The following is a 27218-nucleotide window of genomic DNA, read 5'->3' as shown; positions in this document are numbered from 1 at the left end:
CTCCGATCTCAGAACTGGATTTCGATCTTTCCGACTTGGAAGTACCCAGAGATGCCACTTACTGTCCGAATAAATGCTCGCCAAGAAAGTCACGGAAGCGAGTGAAGGAGGAGAGTGCTGCGGCTGGCACCATCCAGGCCGTGTGGAAAGGCCACTGTGCCCGCAGGGCCCTCCAGAGACAGGCCAGTGCCGCCACCAAAATCCAGGCCATTTTCAGAAGTTACCGGACCAGGAAAGAGTTTGAAAGTGAAGGGATTTTCCCCCTGGTTTATGTAAAGGCACCGGGCAAGATTCCAAGCAGAGACGCGCGGGCTGGGACTGGGAGGGCGACACTGGCCGATTGGCCATGTGTGGCATCACCGACCCCACCCGGCTCTCCGAAGGCTGGCAAAGTGGAGACTGATTTCCCCAAGATTTCTGAGCCAGCTGACCCACAGGGAATAGAACCACGTTCTAGGACTCCTCAACGAGTGGCAATGTCCGAAGAGGGCCAGCCGAACGTTGCTCCTAGCTCTCCCGCCGCTGTAACCCCTTGGTCACCATCACCCACCACACCAGACCCTCAAACAGCCCCGAGGAAGGGGAGTCGAAAACCGTGCAACTTCACTCAGATAAATCACTGGGCGCGAAGGTCGATCCGAACCAGGAAACACCATCAGGAGAAAGTTAAAGCTGCCTCCACCATCCAGGCAGCTTGGAGGGGCTACCAGGCAAGGATTGCAATCAGCAAACAGGGACTGGCAGCGGTGAAGATCCAGGCCGTGTTCCGAGGTTTCCAAATCAGGAAATTCTTGACCAGCATCGGGAAACAGGTGGAGGAAGTAGAAGAGAGCAGAGATCGAATTGTCTGGGAACCCACGCAGCCTGCTGAGAGCCCAGAGCATTTATATTTAAAGACAGATACAGCAACTGGAAACAGCTCCAGGGAATCATTGAATAGGAGAGGGCCAAGACGTTCAGTAGCGTCTTACGCCCAGCGAAGCCCAGCGTGGAGAGTCCAGGCCAAACCAGACGGGCCAGCCATCTTTGTTAAGCGTAACCCTTGCTATAACCCCCGAAAGGTCACCATACATGTCAAGGCAGCAGTCGGAGACATGAGCTGAACCGAACGCACCCCTCCCCCACCACCAATATCCAATTGCAATGTCAACCATGAAAGCTTATCGGCAGCCAGAGATAATCAGGGAGATCGGCACTGCATTCCTTTAATAAAATAAAAGCCAAAAAAATGCACAGGGTCGTCTTGCGTTTATTGTTCGGAAGGTTTAACATTTAATGGTGGAGTGAGTAACCCAGTCCGTATCCTCCTGCATCTCCATTAGTCTGAGCTCCCCACCAGCTGTTACTCCCAGCCACTCACCCATCTCACCTTTCACCAGGTCACCCATCTTTACATAGAATTAAACAGAATTTACAGCACAGAAACAGGCCATTCGGCCCAACAGGTCCGTGCCGGTGTTTATGCTCCACACGAGCCTCCTCCCTCCCCTCTTCATCTCAAACTATCCGCCTATCCTTCCATTCCTTTCTCCCTCATGAGTTTATTGAGCTTCCCCTTAAATGCATCTATGCTCATAGAATCATAGAATGGTTACATCACAGAAGGAGGCTATTCGGCCCATCGAGTCCGTGTCGGCTCTTTGTAAGAGCAATTCAGTTAGTCCCATTCCCCCGCTCTTTTCCCGTAACCCTGCAAATTTTTTCCCTTCAAGTATTTATTCAATTCCTTTTTGAAAACCATGATTGAATCTGCCTCCACCGCCCTTTCAGGCAGAGTATTCCAGATCATAACTACTCGCTGCGTAAAAGAAGTTTTTCTTCATGTCGCCTTCCGTTCTTTTGCCAATCACCTTAAATCTGTGCCCTCTGGTTCTCGAACCTTCTGCCAATGGGAACAGTTTCTCTTTATTTACTTTATCTAAACCCTTCATGATTTGAACACTTCTATCAAATCTCCTCTTTATCTTCTCTGCTCTAAGGAGAACAACCCCAGCTACTCCAGTCTATCCATGTAACTGAAGTCCCTCATCCCTGGAACCATTCTAGTAAATCTTTTCTGCACCCTCTCTAAGGCCTTCACATCCTTCCCAAAGTGCGGAGCCCAGAATTGGACACAATACTCCAGTTGCTATTCACCTCAATCACTCCTTGTGGGAGCGAGTTCCACATTCCAACCACTCTCTGGGTAAAGAAGTTTCTCCTGAATTCCCCATTGGATTTATTTATTAATACCAAAACTTAGTGTTGCCAACCCTCCAGGATTGTCCTGGAGTCTCCAGGAATGTAAGATTAATTTCCAGGACACTGCTGGGAGCAACACTGGAGAAATATCACAGGGGCTTTAAATATAATTGTGTATTTTCCATTTTCTTTGAACATTTTTGTTTATTGGTTATAAAAATATCAGAGATAGGGAAAAAGATGTTTGACTGACAGTCAAGAATCATCCAATCGGCTAACAAAGAGCCTGCTTGCTTTCCGATTGGCCGTGGGAAGGCGGGGCAACATGATAGTGGACATGTCAGGTGACCAATGGCAGGAGTGTGGGGGCGGAGCACTGTGAGGATGGACATGTCGGGCAACCAATAGTTAGAGCCGGGTTCCTGCTCCTGACCACTGCCCAGTGACTCCCGCTGGTCAGAGGGCTGATTGTCGGGTGAGGTTTGGATCTGTGACACTCTTTACATTCACCCATGATGAACGGAGACTTGGGTGAGGTACTGGAGGGTGCCCCTGGTACCCACATCCCAGTGAAGGTCCCACCCCCTGTAGCGTTGCTTGGGGCATCACTGCAGCAATGAGCTTGTTGAGGGGATGGACCTGTGCTCGTGCTGAGCCTCTGAGACACTGTCAAAATTACACACTTCCTGGTCTTTGTGACCTCATCGATTGTAACAACTTGTCACCTTGTGATGTCACCCGGCCATTTGAGGGTTTGAAGCTGAACAAACTGCAGGTATTTCGAGAGGGAGGAGACGAGGAGAAGGTATTTCGCTCTGATTTATAGATCTCGTTCTGACAGAACTTTCCCAAACAAGCGGCGAACCCAGGACTAGGCTCCTGTTCCCAGTGCTCGGGCTGTTTTCTTCAAAGGAAACTAAAGGGGGATATGCCTTGAAGCAAAGGGGCAACCAACCAAACTGTGGGCCCCTATGCAGCTCCAAACCCAGGCAAGTGAGTCCTGCTCACGATTGTAATTCTTGCTCGATCTGTGTTTGAACTTTGAGGACCAGGAGGTTTGGAAAAGGGGCTGTTGCCTCATTGGTGGAGAAATCCTAAATCAGAACACTGGGATCTTATTATCAACAACCTAAGGTATGTGGGAATTAGTGGGAACGGTGTGGGATTTAAACTCTCTCCGCGTACCCGACACTCCATCGAAAACACCAATCAAGCCCATTCAAAGCATCCCTCCACCAATGTTTAATCTTTGAGCTCTCTGATCCATCTGCAACCTCGTAAAACGGTGTCTGAGAGGAAGGAAGCTCGTGGCTACGACTCACTTGCCAGATCCGTGCCTTCCCAGCTGGACTTTTCCAGGATTTGTTTCTTGCCGAATGAACTAAAATTGAAGCTGTTTCAAATATGGCCGTGTATCCCATTCATTTTTACGCTGAGACCCCCGGATTTCCCCCTCTGTCTCTCAGCCTCTCCATTCCGGGACAGTGAGCCAGGGAGATGTTTCTGAGAGAGTGAACTGTTGCCTTCTCAGCTTTACTCCGCTGTTTTCTGGGTTCCCGGACAGAAACCAACTTTCTCCTGGGCCAAATCCCATTTCTTCTTTGGGTTTCGGCACCAGGTGAAGTGAAGGCCCAGATCAGTGACCTGAACTCTCTCTGCGTCCATTCCCGTGCACCAATTGGCTGCTGCTCTGGATCCGAGCCCATTACTTCCATCTCCCGTTTGTTTCTCTTGACCTGTCTCGTTTGCTTCTCTCCTGTCGCCTGCCCTTTCCTCCTTTGCCCTCCTTATAGTCAACCTCACCTAATCTCTCCGTCTTGAGCTCAGCCTCTGTCCTTTTGTTTTATGCTTCTGTGAAGTGCCTTAAGGCGTTTTTCTATCTTAAATATTCTCAGCCTCCCTCCATGGCCTCGCCCCTCCCTATCTCTGTAACCTCCTCCAGCCCTACGACCCTCCAAGATCTCTGCACTCCTCCAATTCTGGCCTCTTGCGCATCCCCAATTTTATTCACTCCACCATTGGCAGCCGTGCCTTCAGCTGCCTGGGCCCTAAGCTCTGGAATTCCCTCCCTAAACCTCTCCGCCTCTCCCTCCTCCTTTAAGACCCTCCTTTAAACCTGCCTCTTTGACCAAGACCTGTCCTAATATTTCCTTACGTGGCTCGGTGTCAATTTTTGCACCTGTGAAGTGCCTTGGGGCCTTTTACTATGTTAAAGGCGCTATATAAATGCAGGATGTGGCTGTCTGCTGATGCTGCCCCTCACAGGCCCACCAAAGGACCGGAAGGAGCCACACTGGCTGCCCCCGGGATCCTCTCCCTCTCCCCGGGGTCTCCAGGAGAGCTCAGTGAAGACCAGGGACTCAATCTTTCTGTAAAAAATCTAGTAAAATGGCCATTTTAATATTGACTAATTTCACACACTTTTTATGACTCTAATAATTCTCTGTACTTCTCTTTGCTAATTTACATGAAAGCTTCAAAAAGGAAGATGGAGAAAGATCAATGCACAGAAATATGTCACGAGAAAATAGATGAGAGAAAGAATGAACTTAAGGAACGAGAGAAAGAAAAAGATAAAGACAGAGACAGAGAAAAGGAAAGACGGAGAAATAAACATAAAGAGAGCAGGAAAGCAGAAAGAAGGGAGGGCCGGGAAAAAGAAGAGAGGCGGGCAAATGGAGAAGAAGTCAGAATAGATAAGAAGGAAGATGAAACAAAAAGGAAAGACCATGAAGGTAATTATCACAAAAATAATTTGAAGTTGCCTTGAAATGTGAACCATTCTCCCCTTTAACCCTCGCTGTACAGAAATACAGGTTGGAATCTAATCGAGGGGTTCGGGGGGGTTTATATATAGAATAACAGATACCCAGGAGTGAGTTACAGACTGGAATCTAATCGAGGGGTTCAGGGGGGTTTATATATAGAATAACAGATACCCGGGAGTGAGTTACAGGCTGGAATCTAATCGAGGGGTTCAGGGGGGTTTATAAATAGAATAACAGATACCCGGGAGTGAGTTACAGGCTGGAATCTAATCGAGGGGTTCGGGGGATTTATAGAATAACAGATACCCGGAGTGAGATATTTGATGGTTATGATGTCCTGAGGTAAGTGCCCCCTTTATTCTATCAGACTGCCCGTTTTCAGAATACTTGTGAAATCTACAAATTAATTGGGAATGGATAAAAAAAACTGTCTGAAGGGATGAAACAATAAATATTGATGAGAGGAGTGATGTCAGTGAGTGGAGGGGGAAGTACTGAGGGGGATAATGGGGGGAGTATTGAGGGGGCTACTGAGGGGAGAGTGCTGAGGGGGAGGCGAGGTGTACTGAGGGGGATGTACTGAGGAGGGAGTATTGAGGGGGGGCGAGGTGTACTGAGGGGGATGTACTGAGGAGGGAGTATTGAGGGGGGGTGAGGTGTATTGAGGGGGGGCGAGGTGTATTGAGGGGGATGTACTGAGGAGGGAGTATTGAGGGGGGGCGAGGTGTACTGAGGGGGGTGTACTGAGGAGGGAGTATTGGATGGGGGGGGCGAGGTGTATTGAGGGGGGGGGTGAGGTGTACTGAGGGGGGTGTACTGAGGAGGGAGTATTGAGGGGGGGCGAGGTGTACTGAGGGGGGTGTACTGAGGAGGGAGTATTGAGGGGGGGCGAGGTGTACTGAGGGGGGTGTACTGAGGAGGGAGTATTGGATGGAGGGGCGAGGTGTACTGAGGGGGGTGTACTGAGGAGGGAGTATTGAGGGGGGGTGAGGTGTACTGAGGGGGGGGCCCAGGGCTCAGTGCTGGCCCCACTACTGTTCTTAATTGATGTAAATGACCCAAATTCAGAAACACAATGCAAAGTGGTCAAATTTGTAGATGATACCAAACTAGGAGTGGCGGTGAAATCGGAAGAGGCAGCTCAAAATTTACAGGGTGGGTGAGCTGGACAAGAAATGTAAGTGGGCAGAATAATGGCCGATGGAATTTACTGAAGATGAGTGTGAGATACTTCACACAGGAAGGAGAAATAGACGTCACATGACCTCCGTGACTGGTGTTGAAATATCGAAAGATGAAGCTGAAAGAGAGCCGGGAATCTCAGTAAACTCGACACTCAACGCGTCCAACCAACGTAGAGCAGCAATCAACAAAACCAATAGGATGTGGAACTACATGGTCAGAACAGTAGAGTACATCATTGGCAAACTGTACAGGGCTCTGGCCAGACCCACCTTGACCACTGTACCCAGCTCTGGTCAGACCCACCTTGACCACTGTACCCAGCTCTGGTCAGACCCACCTTGACCACTGTGCCCAGCTCTGGTCAGACCCACCTTGAGCTCTGTGTCCATCTCTGGTCAGACCCACCTTGAGCTCTGTGCCCAGCTCTGGTCAGACCCACCTTGACCACCGTGTCCAGCTCTGGTCAGACCCACCTTGACCACCGTGTCCAGCTCTGGTCAGACCCACCTTGACCACTGTGTCCAGCTCTGGTCAGACCCACCTTGACCACTGTGTCCAGCTCTGGTCAGACCCACCTTGACCACTGTACCCAGTTCTGGTCAGACCCACCTTGAGCTCTGTGTCCATCTCTGGTCAGACCCACCTTGAGCACTGTGTCCAGCTCTGGTCAGACCCACCTTGACCACTGTGTCCAGCTCTGCTCACCAAGAAACAAGGGAGACATTCAGGTACTGGAGGCAAGAGTCACGAGGGAGGGTCAAGGGTCTGAGTTATGAGGAAAGATCGGAGAGACTGGGAACATTCATGTGAAAAGGTGGGGTCTGAATGGTGGCCTTATTCAGGATGTAAGATTGTTCAGGATATAGAAAAGGTTATCCCAGAATATTACTTTAAATTAAACTGTGGGAATAGAATTAGGAGATACCATAGGGGTAATTCTTTATAGATTGAGATGTATTATTGTGGGACAGGCTTTAATAAAACAAATGGCTTTGTCTACACGCAGTGTCTTATAAGTAAATTAGCAATGTTCATATAAATATTAAACAGAAATATTGCACAGTACAGCTGGATTACTGAAACCTCCATCAGTGGCTGGTTTCCTGTCTTCTTTCAAAATTCTTTCTCGGGATGTGGGCGTCACTGGCGAGGCCGGCATTTATTGCCCTTGAGAAGGTGGTGGTGAGCCGCCTTCTTGAACCGCTGCAGTCCGTGTGGTGACGGTTCTCCCACAGTGCTGTTAGGAAGGGAGTTCCAGGATTTTGACCCAGTGACGATGAAGGAACGGCGATATATTTCCAAGTCGGGATGGTGTGTGACTTGGAGGGGAACGTGCAGGTGGTGTTGTTCCCATGTGCCTGCTGCCCTTGTCCTTCTAGGTGGTAGAGATCGCGGGTTTGGGAGGTGCTGTCGAAGAAGCCTTGGCGAGTTGCTGCAGTGCATCCTGTGGATGGTACACACTGCAGCCACGGTGCGCCGGTGGTGAAGGGAGTGAATGTTTAGGGTGGTGGATGGGGTGCCAATCAAGCGGGCTGCTTTGTCCTGGATGGTGTTGAGCTTCTTGAGTGTTGTTGGAGCTGCACTCATCCAGGCAAGTGGAGAGTATTCCATCACACTCCTGACTTGTGCCTTGTAGATGGTGGAAAGGCTTTGGGGAGTCAGGAGGTGAGTCACTCACCGCAGAATACCCAGCCTCTGACCTGCTCTTGTAGCCACAGTATTTATATGGCTGGTTCAGTTAAGTTTCTGGTGAATGGTGACCCCCTGGATGTTGATGGTGGGGGATTCGGCGATGGTAATGCCGTTGAATGTCAAGGGGAGCTGGTTAGACTCTCTCTTGTTAGAGATGGTCATTGCCTGGCACTTGTCTGGTGCAAAGGATCAAATGATAATTATTACAGATGTATTATGTTTTTTTTAAGAGTTGGTCTATTATTTTGTTAGCAGGTCCTAAATAACAATGAATAAGATTAAAGAGAGGGGCCAGGGAATACTTTGAAATGTCCTCTTCTTGGAAATGTGTCTGTAGAGTTTCTCAGATTATCAACAAGCAAAAGAAAAACCAAACAGGTGGGGAGATAAGAGCAGGAAACTTGGTCATGCCGAGGGAAGGGTGTAAACCTGCAGATCCCAGCAGGAGGGTCACCATATTCTTGCTCACCCAAAGACAGGAAAGGTCTCACTGACACTGTGCAGGACACAGCACAGAGCAGCCAAGGCTAGTCTGGGCCTGGGAATCTCAATTCTGAGGACAGTTTAAGGAAGTTGGGGAAAGAGGAGACTTCAAGGCGACCTGATTGAAGTTTTCAAAGTTATGAAAGGGATCGATGCACTTGAACCAGGCAAACTGTTCACAATGACAGAAAGAAAGAATTATATTTTTATATCACCTTTCACCACCTCAGGACGTCCCAAAGTGCTTCACAGCCAATGAAATACTTTTGAAGTGTAGTCGCTGTTGTAATGTAGGAAACGCCGCAGCCAACTTGTGCACAACAAGATCCCACAAACAACAATGAGATAAATGACCAGATCATCTGTTTTTTAGTGATGTTGGTCGAGGGATAAATATTGGCTCCAGGACACCAGGGAGAACTGGAATGCGCTGCCTGAAAGGACGGTGGAAGCAGATTCAATAATAACTTTCAAAAGGGAATCGGATAAATACTTGAAGGGAAAAAATTTACAGGACTATGGGGAAAGAGCAGGGGAGTGGGACTAATTGGATAGCTCTTTCAAAGAGCCAGCACATGCACGATGGGCTGAATGGCCTCCTTCTGTGCTGTATCATTCTATAATTCTATGAGTCTATGATTTTACGATAGCCTTTATTATCCCACCCAGTCTAATCCCACTCTCCTGCTCACTCCCCATATCCTTTAATATCCCTCATTAAATTAAATTTTTGTTAGGCAAGGGTATTAAGGGTTACGGAACCAAGACGGGTCGATGGAGTTAAACTACAGATCAGCCATGATCTAATAGAATGGCAGAACAGGCCCGAGGGGCTGAATGGCCACCTCCTGTTCCTATGTATGTTCCTTCCTCTTTTTCAAGCAACTATGGCGTCCACTTTTAAAAGAATTTACAAACTTTTCACCAATAACGGTTTGTGGCAGAGAATTCTACATTCTAACCACCCCTTTAATTCTTTGTTATGATTATCTTAATTTTTTGCCCTCTCGTTACTCCGTCTGTAACCAATGGAAACAATCTCTCACCAGTCACCCTTTCATAATTCTGAAACTGGAGATCTGTCAGATCACATTAACCTGATCAGTTCTAGTGAGAAATTTCTCATTCCTGATAACATCCTGACTTTAGTCTTCATAGAATTACATAAAATGTACAGCACGGAAACAGGCCATTCGGCCCAACAGGTCTATGTTGGTGTTTATGCTCCACACGAGCCTCCTCCCTCCCTACTTCATCTCACCCTATCACCAGATCCTTCTATTTCTTTCTCCCTCATGTGTTTATCCAGCTTCCCCTTAAATCCATCTACACTATTCGTCTTGACTACTCCTTGTGGGAGTGAGTTCTACATTTTCACCACTCTCTGGGTAAAGAAGTTTCTCCTGAATTCCCTATTGGATTTATTAGTGACTATCTTATATCTATGGCCCCCTAGTTCTGGTCTCCCCCACAAGTGGAAACATCTTCTCTACATCTACCCTATCAAACCCTTTCATAATCTTAAAGACCTCTATCAGGTCACCCCTCAGCCTTCTCTTTTCTAGAGAAATGAGCCCCAGCCTGTTCAATCTTTCTTGATCGTTATAACCTCTCAGTTCTGGTATCATCCTTGTGAATCTTTTTTGCACCTTCTCCAGTGCCTCTATATCCTTTTTATAATATGGAGACCAGAACTGTGCACAGTTCTCCGAGTGTGGTCTAACCAAGGTTCGAAACAAGTTTAACATAATTTCCCTGCTTCAGTTATAAACTTTGCAGCTTTACAACCATATTTTAAACAGTCACTGTCAGGGAGCAAGAAATGAAACAATTGTTAGCCTCTAAGTTTAGGCCTTGTAATCCCTGAACACCATTTAACCCCTGGGTTCACTTACTCTGTGGAAAGACTCTCAACGTTTGCTGTTCAATGAGGCCTGGGGAATGGTGTATAAAATAGTTCTCTTAATCTGCAAATATTTGCTAATGAAATACTCTCTGTTGTGTTGTTAGGTCATATAATGGATCAAGGTAATGCTGTTGTCATCGTTCAGACACCATTGAACTGTCACGAGGACAACCTGATCACTAAGGAAGAGAAACCAGGTAAAACCATCAAATCAGTCTCGACACATAACACACGAGGAGCAACAGCAGACTTGGAGTCAAAGGGAAGGTCACGAGATGATAAATATTCCGGAGGTCAAACCCAGCCAAGGGATGAAAGGGACAGCAAGGGAGGCGGAGAGAAGATTCTAGAACGGACGGAGAAGGTTTCTCTCTCCAGCATGCACCCAGAGACGAGGCATGGTGTCTCAGAAAATCACAGACCTGTCTCGGTGGAAAGGGAAAGTTGGGGGGACCCCTACATCAGTCCATCGTCACGGCGCCCAAAGTACAGCTACAGGGCCAACATGGACAAAGGAGAAGAGGAGGTCAACAAACATCACCATGAGAAGCATTACTGTCCCTCCTCAGAGTCCCTCACAGAACCCAGCTGTAGAATTGCCCACATCATACATTCAAATATCAGCAACCCTGAACCAAAGGTCAGCCCAAGTAAGCACCGGAGCTCAGACAAACCTCCGAGGCCAGAATCCAAAGATCCGAGCAGGAAGCGGGCAGAGAACAGACTGAGTCCCAATGTCCATCTTTATATGTCTGAGTTAGTGCCTCACCCCTTCGAAACCAAGACCCAGACGCCAAATTCACCAGCAGACAGTCGGGCTGCAGTTGAGCACGGTAAAAGGAAGTCCAGAAGGACCTCAAAAGACGAAAATGCGAATGGCGGCAGCACCCAGGTGGTACGCGCGACTGACGAGGATACTTTGAATGGTAGGGACGACAGACTGGGCAAAACTGTGAAGCTCAGCACCGAGTCTCCCAGAGATACAGCATTCGACACGGAATCAAAGGGAAGGTCACGAGATGACAAATATCCCGGAGGTCAGACCCATTCAAGGGGTGAAAGAGACAGCAAGGGAGGCGGGGAGAAGATTCTAGAATGGTCGGAGAAAGTTTCTCTCTCCAGCACACACCCAGAGATGAGATATGGGGTCTCGGAAAATCACAGGCCTTTCTCGGTGGAAAGGGAAAGTTGGGGGGACCCCTACATCAGTCCGTCGTCACAGCGCCCAAAATACAGCTACAGGGCCAACATGGACAAAGGAGAAGAGATCAGATATGGTCCTGATAAATATTCAGGCTCCCACTGCACGCCTGCAGAACCCAACCTGCGAGCTTGTCAGAAGATGGAGTACACTGTGATATCAAACATCACAAGCCCTGAGGTCAAGAGGAAACACATAAAGCACAAGAGTGTGGCAAAGGAACATCTGAACACTGAACTGGCAGTGAAGGGCCTGCACAACACCCAACCAGCAGCACAAGCTAAGTCTGATGCTACAGCAGGGCAGGTACTGAGTGGACCCACAGACAGCCCTCTGGCACCTGAATATCCTGTAAGAAAAACGCGAAAAAGTTCAAGGGAAAAAAGCAGTGCCACGATCAATGCTCTGGAGACTTGGAACAGTCCGGAATCACTCAGCACCGTGGCCAAGGAAACAGATGGATATGGTCAAGGGTGTCTCACAACGGGCGGCCTTAAGAGTCTAGAAGGATGGGGGAGAGGGTTCACCTCCGAAACCCAGTTTGAGGCAAAACATGAGGATTGGTTTCCCGAGAGCAAAGATGGGTTACCTTCCGCTGAGAAAAAGGAAACCTATCAAGGACCTAGAGCACTGAATTCACGGCGGCCAAGGTACAGTTACGGTACAAATGTAGACATGGAAGATGACAGCATTCATCTGTTGAACAAAAATGTATCTCGGGTGTCTGTTGAACCTGTGCTCAGAATTACCAATAAGTCAGAATATATGGTGTCCTCGACATCAACCAGCCCCGAGACCAACAGGAAGCTGATCAAATACAGCAACTCATTGGAGGAGCAGCCACCCACCCTTTCCAACTTCATCAACAAAGCCAAACAACTTGAAATCGCAACGACAATGCAGCCAATCTCAGCGTACGGGTCACCTACAATGCCGTGTCCATTGAGTTCAGCCAATGTGACGAAAGACAATCAACAGGCCGCTTACAATGGTCAAGACTGTGGTGGTAGTGCCTTTATGTACAAGAATTCTGTCATCGGCGGTCATCTGGAATTAAGTTCCACCAACTCTCAAGATAGACCACATGGAGAATACCAGAGGGGCGGTTACTGTAAGCCGTACCTTCTTGACCTGCCTGATGGAGACACTGACCGAGATCGTAGGGAGACAGCTACAGGAGATATCAAACTGATGGCTTCTCATTCGTCTACTTCTCTCCGCCAGAGAGCGGTATCTTCACTGGGAATGACATTAACCGACGGGACTCTGTGTGTGGATATTCCTAGACCGATCGTGTCTGCATCAAGGAAGAATTTGATTGGAACAATCCCTTACAACACTGAGATAGTTTCGAACAAGCTGCGCTCCAAACCCGGTCACTTCAAACACCAATACCAGGAGTGTCAAAAAAGGTCACTGCAGACCAGGAAACGCTACCAGGAGGAAGTGAACGCAGCTCTGATGATCCAGGCAGCCTGGAAAGGATATCAGACCCGGACAGAGATCAGGAAACAGGCAGAAGCTGCAGTCATAATCCAAGCAGCCTATCGCGGCTACCAGATCAGAAAGTTTCTAACAGAGGGTATCAGTGAGGATGAAATAGATGAACTAAACGACATGCAAGATGTGGACTGGCGAGATTACGACCATCCAGAGATCTTTCTGGAAGAAATTTCACACAGTGACTACAGTGAGAGTGATGCAGAATCAACAGATGATTGGATGGAGTCGCCTGTCAGCATGATAATGGGCAGCCCAGGGAGCTATGGACCGGAGGGTCACGTCAAGGAAGACAGCGCTATTGAAGTCTGTGGGCCAAACCCCTTGCTGCAATATGAAAGTGTTTACCAGTCACAGAGCTGCAACTGGGGAGGGATTTAGAGTAAAGGGGCCCTCTCTTAGTACTTTATTCCTTTCTAAAGATAGCAATGCAAGTTTAACATTAAAACAGCATTTGGAATAAACAAACAACTTAAATAAAGATGCTGCTGTCATTGTTTTCATTGATATGTTTGATCATCGCTCCTGGAAAGTAACTTGGGTTGTTTTACTGCCTTAAAGGTGCTTTATCAATGCAAGTTATTGGAAACTGGAGGGAAATGGTGGGAAAGGGGAAACTGGCAAAAAGGAGGAAAATAGGGGAATGGGGTAAAAGAGGGAATGGGGTCAATGGGGTAAAAGGGGGGATGGGGTCAATGGGGTAAAAGGGGGAATGGGGTCAATGGGGTAAAAGAGGGAATGGGATCAATGGGGTAAAAGGGGGGATGGGATCAATGGGGTAAAAGGGAGAATAGGATCAATGGGGTAAAAGAGGGAATGGGGTCAATGGGGTAAAAGGGGGATGGGGTCAATGGGGTAAAAGAGGGGATGGGGGTGACGGGGAGCGGGTATTTCCCGCCGCGCCCTCTATCGACGGGAGGAGGAGGAGCCGCGGTCGGTGAGTGAGGCGGGGAGCCGGAGGCCTGCGCTCAGGCCGCGGTCGGTGAGTGAGGCGGGGAGCCGGAGGCCTGCGCTCAGGCCGCGGTCGGTGAGTGAGGCGGGGAGCCGGAGGCCTGCGCTCAGGCCGCGGTCGGTGAGTGAGGCGGGGAGCCGGAGGCCTGCGCTCAGGCCGCGGTCGGTGAGTGAGGCGGGGAGCCGGAGGCCTGCGCTCAGGCCGCGGTCGGTGAGTGAGGCGGGGAGCCGGAGGCCTGCGCTCAGGCCGCGGTCGGTGAGTGAGGCGGGGAGCCGGAGGCCTGCGCTCAGGCCGCGGTCGGTGAGTGAGGCGGGGAGCCGGAGGCCTGCGCTCAGGCCGCGGTCGGTGAGTGAGGCGGGGAGCCGGAGGCCTGCGCTCAGGCCGCGGTCGGTGAGTGAGGCGGGGAGCCGGAGGCCTGCGCTCAGGCCGCGGTGTTCCTTTTTTGCGCCGAGTTTTCGGACGAATGGAGAGAGCGAGGCGGTGAGCGGGGCCGGGCCGGGGCCGGGCGGGTAACAGCGGGCCTGAGGACCCCGATCCGGACCCTGGGCCGGCGAGCGCCTCCGTGGGGCCAGGAGGCGGGACAGGCCCAGCTGTGCTGCCCCCACAGTGGAATATCCCACCAGCGGCCGCTCGGTGAGTGAGTGAGGTTCCCCAGTGAGGGGTCAACACCTTCCCGGGAGGGGGAAACACTCACCCCCCCCCCCCCCCCATCATTTACAAAAGCATCACAACATTTCCCTCCCTCTCTGTAACCCCCAATTCTCTCCCCCCCCCCCACTCCCTCAATTCTCTCCCCCCCCCCACTCCCTCAATTCTCTCCCCCCCCCACTCCCTCAATTCTCTCCCCCCCCCCACTCCCTCAATTCTCTCCCCCCCCCCCACTCCCTCAATTCTCTCCCCCCCCCACTCCCTCAATTCTCTCCCCCCCCCCCACTCCCTCAATTCTCTCCCCCCCCCCCCCACTCCCTCAATTCTCTCCCCCCCCCACTCCCTCAATTCTCTCCCCCCCCCCACTCCCTCAATTCTCTCTCCCCCCCCCCCACTCCCTCAATTCTCTCCCCCCCCCCCACTCCCTCAATTCTCTCTCCCCCCCCCACTCCCTCAATTCTCTCTCCCCCCCCCACTCCCTCAATTCTCTCCCCCCCCCACTCCCTCAATTCTCTCCCCCCCCCACTCCCTCAATTCTCCCCCCCCCACTCCCCCAATTCTCTCCCCCCACTCCCCCAATTCTCTCCCCCCCCCCCAATTCTCTCCCCCCCCCCTCCCTCAATTCTCTCCCCCCCCCCTCCCTCAATTCTCTCCCCCCCCACTCCCTCAATTCTCTCCCCCCCCCCCACTCCCTCAATTCTCTCCCCCCCCCACTCCCTCAATTCTCTCCCCCCCCCCCCACTCCCTCAATTCTCTCCCCCCCCCCACTCCCTCAATTCTCTCCCCCCCCCCACTCCCTCAATTCTCTCCCCCCCCCCCACTCCCTCAATTCTCTCCCCCCCCCACTCCCTCAATTCTCTCCCCCCCCCACTCCCTCAATTCTCTCCCCCCCCCCCACTCCCTCAATTCTCTCCCCCCCCCCACTCCCTCAATTCTCTCCCCCCCCCCACTCCCTCAATTCTCTCACCTCCCCCCCAATTCTCTCACCTCCCCCCCAATTCTCTCACCTCCCCCCCAATTCTCTCACCTCCCCCCCCATTCTCTCACCTCCCCCCCCATTCTCTCACCTCCCCCCCCCATTCTCTCCCCTCCCCCCCCATTCTCTCCCCTCCCCCCCCATTCTCTCCCCTCCCCCCCCATTCTCTCCCCTCCCCCCCCATTCTCTCCCCTCCCCCCCCATTCTCTCCCCTCCCCCCCCATTCTCTCCCCTCCCCCCCCATTCTCTCCCCTCCCCCCCCATTCTCTCCCCCCCCCTCAATTCTCTCCCCCCCCCTCAATTCTCTCCCCCCCCTCAATTCTCTCCCCCCCCCTCAATTCTCTCCCCCCCCCCACTCCCTCAATTCTCTCCCCCCCCCACTCCCTCAATTCTCTCCCCCACTCCCTCAATTCTCTTCCCCCCCCCCACTCCCTCAATTCTCTCCCCCCCCCACTCCCTCAATTCTCTCCCCCCCCCCCCACTCCCTCAATTCTCTCACCTCCCCCCCAATTCTCTCACCTCCCCCCCAATTCTCTCACCTCCCCCCCCATTCTCTCACCCCCCCCCCATTCTCTCACCTCCCCCCCCATTCTCTCACCTCCCCCCCCCATTCTCTCCCCTCCCCCCCCATTCTCTCCCCTCCCCCCCATTCTCTCCCCTCCCCCCCCATTCTCTCCCCTCCCCCCCCATTCTCTCCCCTCCCCCCCCATTCTCTCCCCTCCCCCCCCATTCTCTCCCCTCCCCCCCCATTCTCTCCCCTCCCCCCCCATTCTCTCCCCTCCCCCCCCATTCTCTCCCCTCCCCCCCCATTCTCTCCCCTCCCCCCCCATTCTCTCCCCCCCCTCAACTCTCTCCCCCCCCCTCAATTCTCTCCCCCCCCCTCAATTCTCTCCCCCCCCCTCAATTCTCTCCCCCCCCCTCAATTCTCTCCCCCCCCCTCAATTCTCTCCCCCCCCCTCAATTCTCTCCCCCCCCCCCCTCAATTCTCCCCCCCCCCCTCAATTCTCTCCCCCCCCTCAATTCTCTCCCCCCCCCTCAATTCTCTCCCCCCCCCTCAATTCTCTCCCCCCCCTCAATTCTCTCCCCCCCCTCAATTCTCTCCCCCCCCCTCAATTCTCTCCCCCCCTCAATTCTCTCCCCCCCCTCAATTCTCTCCCCCCCCCCCACTCCCTCAATTCTCTCCCCCCCCCACTCCCTCAATTCTCTCCCCCCCCTCCCTCAATTCTCTCCCCCCCCCCCACTCCCTCAATTCTCTCCCCCCCCCCCCCCACTCCCTCAATTCTCTCCCCCCCCCCCCACTCCCTCAATTCTCTCCCCCCCCCACTCCCTCAATTCTCTCCCCCCCCCCCCCATTCCCTCAATTCTCTCCCCCCCCCATTCCTCAATTCTCTCCCCCCCCCATTCCCTCAATTCTCTCCCCCCCCCATTCCCTCAATTCTCTCCCCCCCCCCCCCACTCCCTCAATTCTCTCCCCCCCCCCCCCACTCCCTCAATTCTCTCCCCCCCCCACTCCCTCAATTCTCTCCCCCCCCCCCACTCCCTCAATTCTCTCCCCCCCCCCCCCCCACTCCCTCAATTCTCTCCCCCCCCCCCCACTCCCTCAATTCTCTCCCCCCCCCCACTCCCTCAATTCTCTCCCCCCCCCCACTCCCTCAATTCTCTCCCCCCCCCACTCCCTCAATTCTCTCCCCCCCCCCCCACTCCCTCAATTCTCTCCCCCCCCCCCCCACTCCCTCAATTCTCTCCCCCCCCCCCCACTCCCTCAATTCTCTCCCCCCCCCCCACTCCCTCAATTCTCTCCCCCACCCCACTCCCTCAATTCTCTCCCCCCTCCTCCCTTAATTCTCTCCCCCCCCCCCCCACTCCCCCAATTCTCTTCCCCCCCCCCCCACTCCCCCAATTCTCTTCCCCCCCCCCCCCACTCCCCCAATTCTCTTCCCCCCCCCCCCCCACTCCCCCAATTCTCTTCCCCCCCCCCACTCCCCCAATTCTCATCCCTCCCCCCCTCCCCTAATTTCCAGGGGCCTCTTCCCTCCAACCGAGCCTGGGTCAGTGGTAATCCTCAGGGACAGGAATCCCGGCCGGTTTCCCTCCACGTCTGAGGCCGCTGGTAAAGTCGTAGTCCTGACCCACTGAGCCCGGCCCGGGCTGGGGAAAGGGGACGGGACCCGCTGGGGAAAGGGGACCGGGACCCTCTGGTGAGCCCTGCTCAGGTACCTGAACTGACTGAACCCCGAGGGGAGCGAAGGACCTCTCCCTGCTCTTTTTCCTCTATCTCTCGTCTTTCCTTCATCTTCAGGCTGGGATATTCCTCACCGGAATGTTGGTTTGCTGCACGTGGATATGACGTCGGCAAAGTGCGAGGAAGTGGACGTGGTCCGGGTGGGAACCTGCACCGGGATGTGTCCGGATCGAGAGAGGGACGAGCGACAGAGGCAGAAGAGACTTCACAGGTTCGAAATCCTGGCGGGACAGCCGGCAGCCGACCCACGGAGAACAGTGAAGGAATATTCCCGGCCAGCAGCCGGGAAGGAGGCCCCTCGACTCAGCGAGCTTCGGCCAGCCAGGGTCTTGCTGCAAACCGTCCACTACCTGATTGATGAGATAGTTGGTGGGAATGTGGGGCCCTGGGCTGAGGTCTATGACTATGTGTTTGACCGTCTGCGCAGTGTCCGACAGGACATGACCATCCAACAGATAGACGGCCAAATCACTGTCACCATTCTGGAGAAAAGTCTGCGCTTTCTCCTCTGTGCCTCCTATTTTCTGTGCGATGAACAAATACGAGTCTTTGATGTGAAGATGAGTGATGTACATGTGCAGGAGTGTTTCAGCTGGTTACTTGGCAGCTACCCGACCGGTGAATATGAAAATGAAGCTGAGTTTCAGGCGCTGGCCGTGCTGTATAACCTGGGTATGTCCGTGCGTGGCAGACTAAAGGAACCGTAGGGGGAGAGATTCCCATCAATCATACCCTCCAATGGAAGTTTATAGCACAGAAAGAGGAAGGAGGCCATTCAGCCTATTGTGGCCTTGCCTGCTCTTTGTTAGAGTAATCTAAAAGTAATCACACTGCCCCACTCTTCCTACCCTGTATAATATTTATTCTGTACTTGACCCTGGAGTGTTTGATGGGACAGTGTAGAGGGAGCTTTACTCTGTATCTAACCCGTGCTGTACCTAAAGCTTACTCTGGGTGCCTGTTGCTGTGTAATGATCCCAGGCGCTCTCTCTGTTGCTGTGTAATGATCCCAGGCTCTCTCTCTGTTGCTGTGTAATGATCCCAGGCTCTCTCTCTGTTGCTGTGTAATGATCCCAGGCTCTCTCTCTGTTGCTGTGTAATGATCCCAGGCTCTCTCTCTCTTGCTGTGTAATGATCCCAGGCTCTCTCTCTCTCTTGCTGTGTAATGATCCCAGGCTCTCTCTCTCTCTTGCTGTGTAATGATCCCAGGCTCTCTCTCTCTCTTGCTGTGTAATGATCCCAGGCTCTCTCTCTCTCTTGTTTTGTAATGATCCCGGTCTCTCCCTCTTGTGTCCCCAGGATCGGTTAAAGCACACCATCATGCCTTGCTCCTGCCCGAACACATCAGAAACACGCCTGACATGAGACTGGCATTTGACATTAACCGAGACTTCGCGGAGGGAAACTACGTGCGATGCCTCCGAGCGATGCGACGCCTGCCCTTCCTGCACAGCTGCGCGATTCACCGTCACATCGGGACCGTCCGGCAAAGGCTACTCCGGGTATTTAGCCACGGTTACAGCAGCCGGAACTGCCGCTATCCAATGCGGGCCTTGACTGGCCTGCTGGCCCTGGACAGCCAGCTCGAGGCTGCCGACCTCTGTGAACAACATGGTCTGGAGGTGGCAGGCGGCTGGGTGCGTTTCCAGAGGAGCTGCTACAGGGAGCCCGGTCCTGGACCCCTCCCCAGCGGGCCGTCGCTGACTCTTGTCGGCAAAAAGCAAGGAGGCAGATCGGTGTCGAGTATTGTCCACGGCCACAGGGCGCCTCCTGACTGAGCAATGATGAAAACCCTCCACTGTCCATTCACCAGCTCCGACTCTGCTCACAGACGGATCCAGACATAGTGGGTTAACCTGGGACCTGTGTTCAAATCCGCCCAGTCTGATGGGGTGAAAGTGTCCTGTCTGCTGCTGTGAGGGTCCTTCTGGGGTGGGAGGGGAAACAGAATCCAGGGCAAGTCCCTCAGGGAGCTTTACTCTATCTAACCCGTGCTGTACCTGCCCTGGGAGTGTTTGATGGGACAGTGTAGAGGGAGCTTTACTCTATCTAACCCGTGCTGTACCTGCCCTGGGAGTGACTGGTGCTGACACAAGGTTCCTGAAATAGTAACTGTTCTATTCTCAGATTTAACATCCCTCACCTTGATTATGACAATATTCACACGAAAGGTATTTGGATTGTTTGACTTTTATGGGGTGACGCACTTTGCTCATTAATGAACTGGACTGATTCTCCGCAACTGTAGCTCTCATGGAAAGTGAAGCAGAAAGGTTGCCCTCTCTCCTTTCTCTCAGCTGGCTTCTCTTTTTGTAATCTCTTTCTCTCTCTGGGTCGCTCTCTCTCTCTGTACTAGTCTCTCTCTCTCACTCTAATAATCTCTCCCTCCCCCACGCTCTCTCCCTCTCCTCTATCTGTGTACTAGTCTCTCTCTGTAATATCCTCTCTATGTCTCTCTCCCTCTCTCTCTAATATTCTGTCTGTCTCTCTCTCCTTCTCTCTGTATTTTTTGCTTTCGCTGCAGTGGTCTCTATCCTTCTCCATCTGTCCCTCTGTCTGTCTGTCTCCCTCTCTCCCTCTGTCTCTCTGTGCTGGCCTCTTTGTTTGTGATTTCACTGTTAAAATTAGCTGTGTTCTTCACTATTCTATTTGTATAAATTTTATATTAAAAAATTCTTTAAAATTATGATTTTATTTTATTTCATTTCTTTGGATTCTAAGCTTGATATGTTAATGAGCAGAGCTAACCTCTCACCTCTATGGCTGATTCTTGAAAATTGACCTCTAGAGGTGAAAACAGAAAAGAAGGAACTTGTATTTCTACCGGGCCTTTCACCATCTCAGGACGTCCCAAAGCGCTTTACAGCCAATGAAGTACATTTCGAAGTGTAGTCACTTGTAATGTAGGAAACGAGGCAGCCAATTTGCGCACGGCAAGATCCCACAAACAGTAATGTAATAATGACCAGATAATCTGTTCTAGTGATGTTGGTTGAGGGATAAATATCAGCCAGGACACCAGGGAGAACTCCCCTGCTCTTTAAATAGTAGCCATGGGATCTTTTACATCCACCTGAGAGGGCACAAGGGGCCTCGGTTTAATGTCTCATCCGAAAGACAGCCCCTCCGACAGTGCAGCGCTCCCTCAGTACTGCCCCTCCGACAGTGCAGCGCTCCCTCAGTACTGCCCCTCCGACAGTGCAGCGCTCCCTCAGTACTGCCCCTCCGACAGTGCAGCGCTCCCTCAGTACTGCCCCTCCGACAGTGCAGCGCTCCCTCAGTACTGCCCCTCCGACAGTGCAGCGCTCCCTCAGTACTGCCCCTCCGACAGTGCAGCACTCCCCCAGTACTGCCCCTCCGACAGTGCAGCGCTCCCCCAGTACTGACCCTCCGACAGTGCAGCGCTCCCCCAGTACTGCCCCTCTGACAGTGCAGCGCTCCCTCAGTACTGACCCTCCGACACTGCAGCGCTCCCTCAGTACTGACCCTCCGACACTGCAGCACTCCCTCAGTACTGACCCTCCGACACTGCAGCGCTCCCTCAGTACTGACCCTCCGACACTGCAGCACTCCCTCAGTACTGACCCTCCGACACTGCAGCACTCCCTCAGTACTGCACTGGAAGTGTAGGCCTGGATTTTGTGTTGAAGTCTCTGGAGTGGGACTTTGAACCCACAATCTTCTGACCTGGAGGCGAGAGTGCTGCTCGCTGAGCCACGGCTGTAGAAGCACCTGGTCCGCACTTAATGCCTCTCCCTAGTGGCAAGTCTGTAATTGGAAACATAAGGTAGGAGGATTCACAATCCTCCCAGCAGGAGCTCCTTGTTACTGTGCTTTAATATTGTGTGGTCAACGTGCCGATGGTTTCAGTTCATAAAAGCAGCCTGTCTGCCCCAGATTGACCAGTGGGTCCCTGATATAATCCCCGGTCTGATCTCAGCTGAGCTGCATCTGACATCAGTACACCTGGGATAAGGAGGGGAAACGTTCAGCTCTGATCAGTACCCACTGCCCAGTGAGAGTCAGTGCCCGTGGAATCTGTACCCCAGTGAGAGTCAGTGCCCGTGGAACCCGTACCCCAGTGAGAGTCAGTGCCCGTGGAATCTGTACCCCAGTGAGAGTCAGTGCCCGTGGAACCCGTACCCCAGTGAGAGTCAGTGCCCGTGGAATCTGTACCCCAGTGAGAGTCAGTGCCCGTGGAATCTGTACCCCAGTGAGAGTCAGTGCCCGTGGAATCTGTACCCCAGTGAGAGTCAGTGCCCGTGGAACCCGTACTCCAGTGAGAGTTGGCGCCTGTAGGAGAGCTCGGTCTAACTGGTCCCATCTTCTTTTGCTGAAATCGTGCTTTGTTACAGTGAATGAAACATTTGCAAACAGTTCAGGGGATCTGAGTGTGAAGCACAATTATCACACCTCCCTATCTCTGTAACCTCCTCCAGCCCTACAACCCTCCGAGATCTCTGCACTCCTCCAATTCTGGCCTCTTGCGCATCCCCGATTTTAATCACTCCACCATTGGCGGCCGTGCCTTCAGCTGCCTGGGCCCTAAGCTCTGGAATTCCCTCCCGAAACCTCTCCACCTCTCTCTCCTCCTTTAAGACGCTTCTTAAAACCTACCTCTTTGACCAAGCTTTTGGTCACCTGTCCTAATATCTCCTTATGTGGCTCAGTGTCAAATTTTGATTGGTAATCTCTCCTGCGAAGCACCTTGGGACGTTTTACCTTGCTAAAGATGATGTATAAAAGCAAGTTGTTGTTGTTGTTCAGACGGTGAACCAGAAATGCAGCCGCCGTATCAAGAATAAAGCTTCACAGACAATTCCTCGTCAGTGGATCTGTCCCAACGCTGAGCAATAATAATAAATCATAAGAGACGTGTTTTTATTCAGTGTCTCCTCTCCCTTCACACGCTGAATTACTTCCGACAGCTCTGAATGCTCGGGTGACAGCAGGCACTGTCCCTCCTGTATGCGGAAGTTTGAACACAGAGTGCACTAGGCTGGGGGAGAGTCAAGGTTTTGCCTGTACCCGGTACCTTTCCCACAAGCCTGTGCCTCCCGCAGCAGACTCACGGCCAGCCTGTCTGTGGAAACACTTCTCTGTGTTCAGATGCAACTCGATAAGAATCCAAACTCTTTTAACATAAGAACATAACATAAGAAATAGGAGCAGGAATAGGCCAATCGGCCCCTCGAGCCTGCTCCGCCATTCAATAAGATCATGGCTGAGCTGATCCTAACCTCAAATCTAAATTCATGTCCAATTTCCTGCCCGCTCCCCGTAACCCCTAATTCCCTTTACTTCTAGAAAACTGTCTATTTCTGTTTTAAATTTATTTAATGATGTAGCTTCCACAGCTTCCTGGGGCAGCAAATTCCACAGACCTACTACCCTCTGAGTGAAGAAGTTTCTCCTCATCTCAGTTTTGAAAGAGCAGCCCCTTATTCTAAGATTATGGCCCCTCGTTCGAGTTTCACCCATCCTTGAGAACATCCTTACCGCATCCACCCGATCAAGCCCCTTCACAATCTTATATGTTTCAATAAGATCGCCTCTCATTCTTCTGAACTCCAATGAGTAGAGTCCCAATCTACTCAACCTCTCCTCATATGTCCGCCCCCTCATCCCCGGGATTAACCGAGTGAACCTTCTTTGTACTGCCTCGAGAGCAAGTATGTCTTTTCTTAAGTATGGAGACCAAAACTGTATGCAGTATTCCAGGTGCGGTCTCACCAATGCCTTATATAACTGCAGCAATACCTCCCTGTTTTTATATTCTATCCCCCTAGCAATAAAAGCCAACATTTCGTTGGCTGCCTTGATCATCTGCTGCACCTGCATACTAACTTTTTGATTTTCTTGCACTAGGACCCCCAGATCCCTTTGTACTGCAGTACTTTCCAGTTTCTCGCCATTAAGATAATAACTTGCTCTCCGATTTTTCCTGCCAAAGTGCATAACCTCACATTTTCCAATATTGTATTGCATCTGCCAAATCTCCGCCCACTCACCCAGCCTGTCTATATCCCCTTGTAGGTTTTTTATGTCCTCCTCACTCTCTACTTTCCCTCCCATCTTTGTATCATCTGCAAACTTTGATATGTTACACTCGGTCCCCTCCTCCAAATCGTTAATATAGATTGTAAAGAGTTGGGGACCCAGCACCGACCCCTGCGGAACACCACTGGCTTCTGGTTGCCAGTCCGAGAATGAACCATCTATCCCAACTCTCTGCTTCCTGTTAGATAACCAATCCTCCACCCATGCCAGAATATTACCCCCAATCCAGTGATTCTTTATCTTGAGCAATAATCTTTTATGTGGCACCTTGTCGAATGCCTTCTGGAAGTCTAAATACACTACGTCCACTGGTTCCCCTTTATCCACCCTGGACGTTATATTTAAAATAAAGCAGTAAAATGCTGGAAACTCTCAGCTGGTGAGACAGTATCTGTGGAAAAAAAACATGAACTTTTCAGGTCTATAACCATTTTCTCAGGACAGTTCTGTTTAAGGTTTATTAATATAACAGCATTTCTCTGTATTTGTTTCAGATTTCCAGCACCTGCAGCATTTTGGTTCTTTGTCCGAACCTTTTTTAGTTTTTGTGTAGATTCTTGTTTTTTCACTCAGACTCTGCTACCTCTCCTCTCCTCCGTGTCCGCCGAGGCTCAGCTCTCTCACCTGAGTCAGAGGGTTGTGGGTTCAGGTCCCACTCCAGAGACTTCAGCGCACAATCCAGGCTGACGCTCCCAGCGTGGTACTGAGGGAGCGCTGCACTGTCAGAGGGGGAGTACTGAGGGAGTGTTGCATTGTAGGAGGGACAGTACTGAGGGAGTGCTGCACTGTCGGAGGGGCAGTACTGAGGGAGTGTTGCATTGTAGGAGGGACAGTACTGAGGGAGTGCTGCACTGTCGGAGGGGCAGTACTGAGGGAGTGCTGCATTGTAGGAGGGACAGTATTGAGGGAATGCTGCACTGTCAGAGGGTCAGTACTGAGGGAGTGCTGCACTGTCAGAGGGGGAGTACTGAGGGAGTGCTGCATTGTAGGAGGGACAGTATTGAGGGAGTGCTGCACTGTCGGAGGGGCAGTACTGAGGGAGCGCTGCACTGTCAGAGATGCCATCTTTCGGATGAGACGTTAAACCGAGGCCCCATCTGCCCTCTCAGGTGGACGTAAAAGATCCCACGGCCACTATTGGAAGGAGAGCAGGGGAGTTCTTCCCGGTGTCCTGCCCAATATTTATCCCTCAACCAAAATCACTAAAAACAGATTATCTGGTCATTATCACGTTGCTGTTTGTGGGATCTTGCTGTGCGCAAATTGGCTGCTGCAATTCCTACATTACAACAGTGACTACACTTCAACAAGTATTTCATTGGCTGTAAAGAGCCATATGGCTCCTGCTCCTGCTCCTCTTTCTATTGTTCGGATGGGAAAGGCGCTATATAAATGCAAGTTCTTTCCTTTATATAAATACCAGTCTGTTTATATTGTGATCAACCTGGGTGAAGCAGGGGGGATGTGGGCCATGTTCAGGGGGTTCAAACACCTCCTGAAATATCGATGGTGGTTTTTATTAAACTGCTCTTTCACGAGAACGTGCCTCAGATAACTTGATAAAAACACAGAGACAAGGGATGTTGTTTCAGAGCTGGCCAGTTCCACAATTGATCAGTGAAGACCCATTAGTTGGGTCTCCACTTTGGAATGTTCGCCGGGATATTACGGTGAATCGTAGCAAAGTTATTGACAGACTAGGCCGTTCAGGGGTGATGTCAGGAATCACTTCTTCACACAAAGGGGAGTGGAAATCTGGAACTCTCTCCGCCAAAAAGCTGTTGAGGCTGGAGGTCAATTGATTTTTGCTGGGTAAGTTATTAAGGATTACGGAACCAAGGCGGGTAGATGGAGTTAAGGTGCAGATCAGCCGTGATCTAATTGAATGAAGGAACAGGTTCGAGGGGCTGAATGGCCTCCTCCTGTTTGTGCTTTAGAGTTTTTTTCTGACAAGACTGTTTTTTCTTTTCGTTTGATTTACTTGAATTGTTAGATTGATGAAAGTAAAAATGTTTCTAGTTGAACATTAGTGCGAAATCCCGGTTTACACCTCTTGAAGTGGTTTTGTTTGTTCTGGCAGCTTGATATCTAAACACCCTCCAGAAATAATGCTGAGGACGCCACAGAGGCCAGGCTGTTCCGGCAGCCTCCAGTGGGCGGTGCTGTCTCTCCAGGAAACAGTCGGGGACCAGTGGCTGAAACCTGCCAGAAATGGACACATCTCATAAAATAGTTAACGAAATACTCCTCACCCTGCGAGAGACCTTGGTCTTTAGAGACAGGCACGTTAAGTGACAGATAAGGTCTGGTTAATGTCTCATAACTCGCAGTGCTTTGCTCACCAGTGGCCTAAGGGGTATGGTGACCAGAGCTGGACTAATAGTCAGAAGCTTCTCCTGTTGATAAGATGAGAGGTTTGAACTGGTTAAACTCCAGCTGTGCCCGTGTGCACTGGGAGTCTCCTAAGCCTTGACTGCACCCTGCGTCTATGCTCTCCTGGCCGGCCTCCCATCTTCCACCCACTGTAAACTTGAGCTGTTCCAAAACTCTGCTGCCCGTGTCCTAACTCGCACCAAGTCCCGTTCACCCATCACCCCCTGTGCTCACTGACCTACATTGGCTCCCGGTCCGGGAACGCCTCGATTTTACAATTCTCATCCTTGTTTTCAAATCCCTCCATGGCCCTCGCCCCTCCCTATCTCTGTAACCTCCTCCAGCCCTACAACCCTTCGAGATCTCTGCGCTCCTCCAATTCTGGCCTCTTGCGCATCCCCGGTTTTAATCACTCCACCATTGGCGGCCGTGCCTTCAGCTGCCTAGATCCTAAGCTCTGGAATTCCCTCCCTCAACCTCTCTACCTCGCTCTCCTTCTTTAAGATGCTCCTTAAAACCTACCTCTTTTTATCTGTCCTAATATCGCCTTATGTGGCTCGGTGTCAGATTGTGTCTGATTAATGCTCCTGTGAAGCACCTTGGGACGTTTTACTACATTAAAGGTGCTGTATAAATGCAAGCTGTTGTTGTATGTGGGTGTGTGTTTACGTGGAGAGAGCATGCTCTCCCTATCTCCCTATTTACACACAAAGGGTGGTAGAAGTTTGGAACTCTCTTCCGCAAACGGCAATTGATACTAGCTCAATTGCTAAATTTAAATCTGAGATAGATAGCTTTTTAGCAACCAAAGGTATTAAGGGATATGGGCCAAAGGCAGGTATATGGAGTTAGATCACAGATCAGCCGTGATCTTATCAAATGGCGGAGCAGGCACGAGGGGCTGAATGGCCTACTCCTGTTCCTATGTTCCTAAGTTGGATCTGTACCCTGGGCCGGGTTGTTGGGGCTTTGGTTTGTCTGTAGACACAGTGAGAGGTTTCTGCCCATGACAGATACCCGACTGACCAAAAGTTGGGAGTGTCAGGCTGCA

At 51.5% G+C, this 27218-nt stretch overlaps 2 protein-coding genes across 2 annotated transcripts; both read left to right on the top strand.

The window, feature by feature from the left end:
• The first annotated feature begins 4669 nt into the window (after window positions 1-4669).
• LOC137299809 (uncharacterized) lies at window positions 4670-13397 on the top strand. Its single transcript, XM_067968744.1, has 2 exons — window positions 4670-4916; window positions 10320-13397. Exons 1-2 carry the CDS (start codon window positions 4670-4672, stop codon window positions 13295-13297), a joined length of 3225 nt encoding a protein of 1074 aa, XP_067824845.1. The 3' UTR covers window positions 13298-13397.
• A 466-nt stretch (window positions 13398-13863) lies between these two features.
• On the top strand, window positions 13864-20420 carry sac3d1 (SAC3 domain containing 1). Its single transcript, XM_067968581.1, has 3 exons — window positions 13864-14258; window positions 17792-18406; window positions 19034-20420. Exons 2-3 carry the CDS (start codon window positions 17836-17838, stop codon window positions 19510-19512), a joined length of 1050 nt encoding a protein of 349 aa, XP_067824682.1. The 5' UTR covers window positions 13864-14258; window positions 17792-17835; the 3' UTR covers window positions 19513-20420.
• The last annotated feature ends 6798 nt before the right edge of the window (window positions 20421-27218 follow it).

This window comes from Heptranchias perlo, chromosome 29, assembly GCF_035084215.1.
Source record: "Heptranchias perlo isolate sHepPer1 chromosome 29, sHepPer1.hap1, whole genome shotgun sequence".
Lineage (NCBI taxonomy): Eukaryota > Metazoa > Chordata > Chondrichthyes > Hexanchiformes > Hexanchidae > Heptranchias > Heptranchias perlo.
This window is presented reverse-complemented; position numbering and strand designations above follow the sequence as displayed.